Raw genomic sequence first — 6,000 nt, forward strand, 5'->3', positions numbered from 1 at the left:
CATTAGAAATTATATTGTTAGCATAAAAATAGTTCAAAGTTAAATAAAAATACATATTTTAGAAAATACTTATTATAAAAATTGACCCTCATGTTTCTTTGTTTTACGTTTCTCAAAACCTTAAATCTTTTTGTTCCCATTTTAAATGGCATTTTACTTCCCAGATTTTCAATCTGGTTCTGGCTTTTGAAGCTTCCCTGTATTTGTATTTTATCAAGAAAAAAGTTGTAAAGTTTGGACTATGCCTCTGTCTTGCTGTCAAGCCTCATTCTACAGCTCCCTTTAGTCAAACTCAAAACAAACACACATACATAAGACATAAGGTCCTCTTTGATTTTTTTTTTTTGAGGGGTGGGGGTGTGCTAACAATGATTTTGAATAAAGAAAAAGCAGACAGAGTGTTGTTATTTTTCCAAATTATTGCAACTAAGCCCCAAGGGTTTCCTTACATCTCCTCTTCATCATCCCCTGTCCCTCGTCTCTCTTTCAGGAGATGTGAAGGTTAGTCAGTAATGGCAGCAGCAGGGGGTCTTCTCTGGGAGATGCGTTTGAAGTGGAAGGCTCTTATCATTCTTATGCTCCCTGGTGACAACTATTCCCTTAAGACTGTCAAAAGGGTGTGAGTCTGCCTGTACTAATAAAACAGATCACATGAATCTATAACACCTGGTTAATGAATTGAAACCAAAGCTGGCAGGCTTTGGGTACAGATTCAGACTCTTACAGTTGAAAAGTAAAAGAAATGCCACATAATACCTGATCCTATCAATCTTTTTAGGCCAAAGGCCTATTGGAGGATAAAAAGAGAAAGCAAAAACAGAGAGACTACACACTGCTGTTCAAAAGTGTGGGGTCAGTATGATATTTATAAAAAAAAAAAACAGTACTGTCAAAAGTTCAGAAACATTAAGATTTTTACATGTTTTTAATTAAATGAAATTCTCACCAAGGCTGCATTTATTTAATCAAAAATACACTAAAACAGTAATATTGTGAAATATTTTTACAATTTAAAAAAAAACTGTTTTGTATTTGAATAGATTTTTCTGTGATGCAAAGCTGAATTTCCAGCATCATTACTCCAGTGTTCAGAGTCACACAATCCTCAGATTAGAAGACTAATTAAAGACTAATCTTAGAAGCAGAGATGAACAATATACTAGTAAGCTTATATAATCCTCTTTCATATTGTTCACGTACAATAAAAAAGCCTTTACTCGCCCCTCACTCCAAAACATCTATAGAGCACAAACTTTTTGAAGAATGATGACTGAAGATTTCAAGCTTCAAAAAAGACGCAAAAGCACCTTCAAAGCATCATAACTCTTCCATACGACTAGTTTTATGAAGCCATATCAGTTTTTATGTGAGAAACGGACAGATTCAATTCAATTTTCATTTCTGGTCAAACTATTGCTTTAATTCTATGTAACAGAGCAGAGGAGCCGGATAAGTGTTAGCTTTCATCAACGACAGAGTAAATTTGACCTGGCCTTGCGCAGAACTTCCTCCATCGCAACTCGCTTGTGCTCATCTTTTACGTCCTCGTTCACATCCGTCCCTCCAAACACCACCCCAAACGGCACTCCAGCATCTGCAGAGAAATGAAAATTCACAGCAAAGATGTAAATCCCTTATTTCACTTATTCACCTCCTCTGAAGTTCAACTTTTAAATCCTTTGAGTGAGCAAAGTCTTTGAGGCATGAAACAGTGTGTTTATCTTGCCAGAGGGGAAAGTAGTCATCCATAGAGTGGACATTCTGGGCAATGACTAAAAAATGCCATATCTGAGGGTGGTGAGAGAGAAATAGCCTTTAATCTGAATCAGTCATTCTGTGAGTAAGGATGCACAATTTATCAGTCAACAGTCAATTTTCTAAATTAATGCCATAAACTGATGCTGACAAAATATCATATGATATAATATCATATAAAGTACAGTAAACTGTGGGGGTACCATAGTACAATAATGGCCTCAGATGGTAATACAATGGTACCCTGGTATACACTATGATAATAAAATGATTATATGCCATAATATTTTAAATAGTACCATGGTGCATGGTACAAAAAACAGTAATAACAGTACTTTTTTTTGTACATGTGGAATTTCAGTCCATAAAAATACTTATTGGCTACAAATATGCAAAAAAAAAAAACTCTTAAAAACAATCAACAGTAGGGGTGCATGAATATTAAAATGACTGATATCGATAAGCCAGGACTTATTAGTATATTACTTTTTTGTGTGTAAGATCACCGCATCTACATGTTAAAGTAGGCAGAAATGAGCATGAACAATTAAATATCCAATATTAGTCATAAATTAAAACACTAATAACGGCTGATAACTGATATTGTACTGTACCAATATAATGTGCATCCCTAAGCAAAATACTATTATAAAACTTACTGTTTAGTTTGCAAGTAGCTACTTCCACTTTATCTATCTCCAGTAAAGTCATAAATTGTGTGATAGAGCTCCATAGTGGACAGTAACACTAATGAGACAAGATAGATGCGTGTACAGTATGTGTGTGTGCAGGCTAGGCTCTGAGGTGCTCCACCTCAGTATAAAATCAATTGCATCTTGAGATGCTCTCACTAATATGGCGAAACCAACATATGCATGTATGTGTGAGAGGCCAGGGGGACGTGTCACCTAAAAGAAGCCTGCCTGCTTTGAAAAGATGAATGGCCAGCGCAGCTTCGAACCGCGGCTCTTGCATCATCAGGGACGATACATCAGAAGCAGAGCTGAACTCTCTTGCATCACACAGTACACAAGTATGTCCTGCAGCCACGATATGATTCCTGCAAACCAAACACACACACTGTATAAATCAGCATCTCTGTAATAAACTGGCTCTGAGCTGTACTTTAATAACACCCCTTACAAAACATCTGTGGCTGGATCATAGTACAGTGATTTAATACCATGGTACTTCAATGCATATCTCCAAGAATACCATGATTTTACCATGGTACATGTCCAAAATCATGGTTCTTATTTGTACAACAGCACCAAAAGAAAATATGTGCATTATGCATGCAGTGCAATACGTGACATATAACCTAGGACTTTGATTTAAGATACTAAATTGCTTCACTGATCAATGATCGCCTTACAGGGTTACTAGGATAAGCTCTTTTGTTGACTTGAGAATCAATGGAGGACTGTGGTACTTCCTGGTTTCGCTAACGTTAATCAAACTGCAATGTTACCTTATTCTCTCGGCAGTGGTACAGTTCCCTGTTTTGGGACTGTTTGGGGCAAGTAAGAGCACGCGCATGTCAGCGTGTGGCGATAAAATGCTGACGCTAATAAACACTGAGAGCTCGCCTGCCAGCAGCCGGACAGAGAGCTCCTGTGCTCTCCTGACCTGACTCTGTTAATAATCTCATGCTGTCGTGTCACAGACCAGCCTCCCGGACACACGCGCGTCGAGTTTATTTCAGCACTAGTCCGTTTCAAATGAAGACCCTCCGGAAACACGGAACTATAGTGTGCGAAATTAAAAAAGATACAAATATGGCACCACATCGTATCTAAATATATTAGTATGTATATTAATAAATTAAATGTACCCAGACTGTGTGTACTGTGTAGCAAGCCATGGAAATATTAGATGTAAGTTTAGCCTAAATGCTGTATATCCCTAAAACAAACAAACAAACAAACAAAACAAATAAATAAATAAATAAAGTGACATGGTAAACCTTTGTATTGCAATGTTATTTATCAAATTACCACACTATCAACATTTGATACAATCACTTTACTTTTTTGTAAAACTTCCTTTTGATAAAATATATAGGCCTACTAGCAATGAAAATTTGGTATTTTTATTATTATTATTATTATTATTTAAAGCTCAACAAAGCAGCATTTATTTGATTTAAAAAAATGAAATCAAAACAGTAATACTAACTACTAATAGTAACTACTTCTTTAATCAGGATTATGTAATCAGATTCCAAATATGACTAATATAATAATTATAATTATTCACGCAATGGCAGTAAATTCATTGCTTCTTTTTTCTCATTTGGTTTTTCATTTGTAAAATATTGTACTGTGTGTTCCATACCATTTACTACCGAGATAGCACATCTGCAAGATTTCTGTTAAAGATCGCTTGATCTGGAAAGCATCTGCTGTGTACAAACATCTGACAGACGCCTGTAAGATGTCAGTTTTACATACATTCTAAATCATAAACATCTTAAAGACATCTAATAGATGTCTATTTGACATCTAATAGAAAACGTCCTATAGACGTATATTGCAGATGAGCAAACACTCATCACAAAAAATAAGTCTTGCAGATGTAAATGCAGACGTCAAATAGATGTCTCCGTGATGTACGTGTGCAATCAGGGTATTCACAATATAGAATGGCCATGTAAATGTCACATCAATAAATTTAGAATCCATGCTTCCAAATTTGGGGACAAATGTACAGTAGGACTACCTCCCAGTCATTAGACCATGTATGGGGCAAATAATTATGCAGGATAACACAGCTGATATAGTTGTGCCACTGTGTCTTCATCCACAACTTTCACTAATTATTGATCTGGACAAAAGTATTTAATATACTAAAAAAAAAAAAAATCCTGGAAAACTTTAGATATGTAATCTCATTGTTGTTTTCATGTGCAGGGAGTCACAAACTACAAAACACAAATTACAAAAGTGTGTGAATATAAACCAAACATTATAAATGGTTAATAAATAAATTCATTGTGAATCTAATTTAAAAAAGTTCAGCCATAAATTAATATATGCTGTTAATGTATGTACTCATCCTCAGGACATTCATGATGTCCAACATTACCTGTAATACAGCATTATACCTGAAATCTATAGCTTCAGGCAACAGGTAGAGATGGGCACAAATACATCAAAATGTATTTAAAATAAAAATATTGCGAGGAAAAATGTATTTAAATACAAATACAGTATTTTGTATTTTGAAAATACACAAAATACATGTAAAATTGGCCATCCAGTGAAGTAACACTATTAAGACCTGTTAACACCGAGAATGATAATTATATTAGTGTTTTCTAAGTATACAATGCAGTTGTGTCATCTGTCACTTTAAATGCTCAAGCTCAAAGCTGAAACAATTCCGATTGGCTGTCAATGTTTTTATTATTCATCATTTTTTGTGCTGTTATGGTTATAGTTGTGGTTGACCCCCTGTTGGCGAATGAGAACTCGGAAGTTAAATGCAGTTTATTTAGAATAACAGTGAAAATAAGGCAAGGTGAGTAGTCAGATTATATCAAGCAGACGAGCAGGTCTCAGAGGCACGGAGTCTGCGAGGCACTGACCTGATCCAATACAGCAGGGAATCCGAGGCAGGAAACAGAAGCACTGGAGAGAACGACAGGCATGAGCAAACAATGATCTGACAACATGCACAGCAAACGCAAGACAGATAAAGGCAGCGGATAATGCACTACAGGTGCGACTGCACTGATTAGCTCGTCAGCACCGAGGTTGCCGGAGCAACTCTGACAAGCAATATAACAGGTGACAACAACACACAGACACACAGGAATGAACACACAGACCCGTGAACCGTGACAGTACCCCCTCCCCCTAGGAGCGCCTCCTGGCGCTTCCAGGGGAACTTACCTGGCGATTGTAATCATTGATAAGTGAATGATCCAATATGTCTCTAGCAGGAACCCAACTCCTCTCCTCCGGACCGTAACCCTCCCAGTCCACCAGGTACTGAAATCCGCGTCCCCTCCGCCTCGAGTCCAGAATACTTTTTACAGAATAAGTAAGTTCCCCATCTACGAGTCGCAGCGGTGGGGGAACTGGGGCAGGCAGATTAATGGTAGAATGAAAAACTGGCTTTAATTTGGAAAAATGGAAGACGGAATGAATTCTCCTGTACGCTGGAGGAAGTTTAAGGCAAACTGCCACCAGACTAATAATCTTGGTGACAGTAAACGGGCCAATGAATTTAGGTGCAAGC

General features: G+C 37.0%; 1 protein-coding gene across 1 annotated transcript in view; it reads right to left on the bottom strand.

Annotated features, from left to right (window-relative positions):
* Positions 1-3,477, bottom strand: part of LOC306847899 (glycosyltransferase 1 domain-containing protein 1-like) — a 35,417-nt gene extending 31,940 nt beyond the window's left edge. Inside the window, exons 1-3 of the mRNA XM_079382131.1 lie at positions 3,227-3,477; positions 2,664-2,815; positions 1,489-1,594 (exon numbers count right to left, since the gene is read on the bottom strand). Coding sequence (XP_079238257.1) covers positions 1,489-1,594; positions 2,664-2,815; positions 3,227-3,294 — 326 coding nt within the window. The 5' untranslated portion in view covers positions 3,295-3,477. The remainder of the gene's footprint in view (positions 1-1,488; positions 1,595-2,663; positions 2,816-3,226) is intronic.
* Between the last annotated feature and the right edge of the window lie 2,523 nt (positions 3,478-6,000).

The sequence above is a fragment of the Barbus barbus genome (genome assembly GCF_936440315.1).
Source record: "Barbus barbus genome assembly, chromosome: 28".
Taxonomy (NCBI): Eukaryota; Metazoa; Chordata; class Actinopteri; order Cypriniformes; family Cyprinidae; genus Barbus; species Barbus barbus.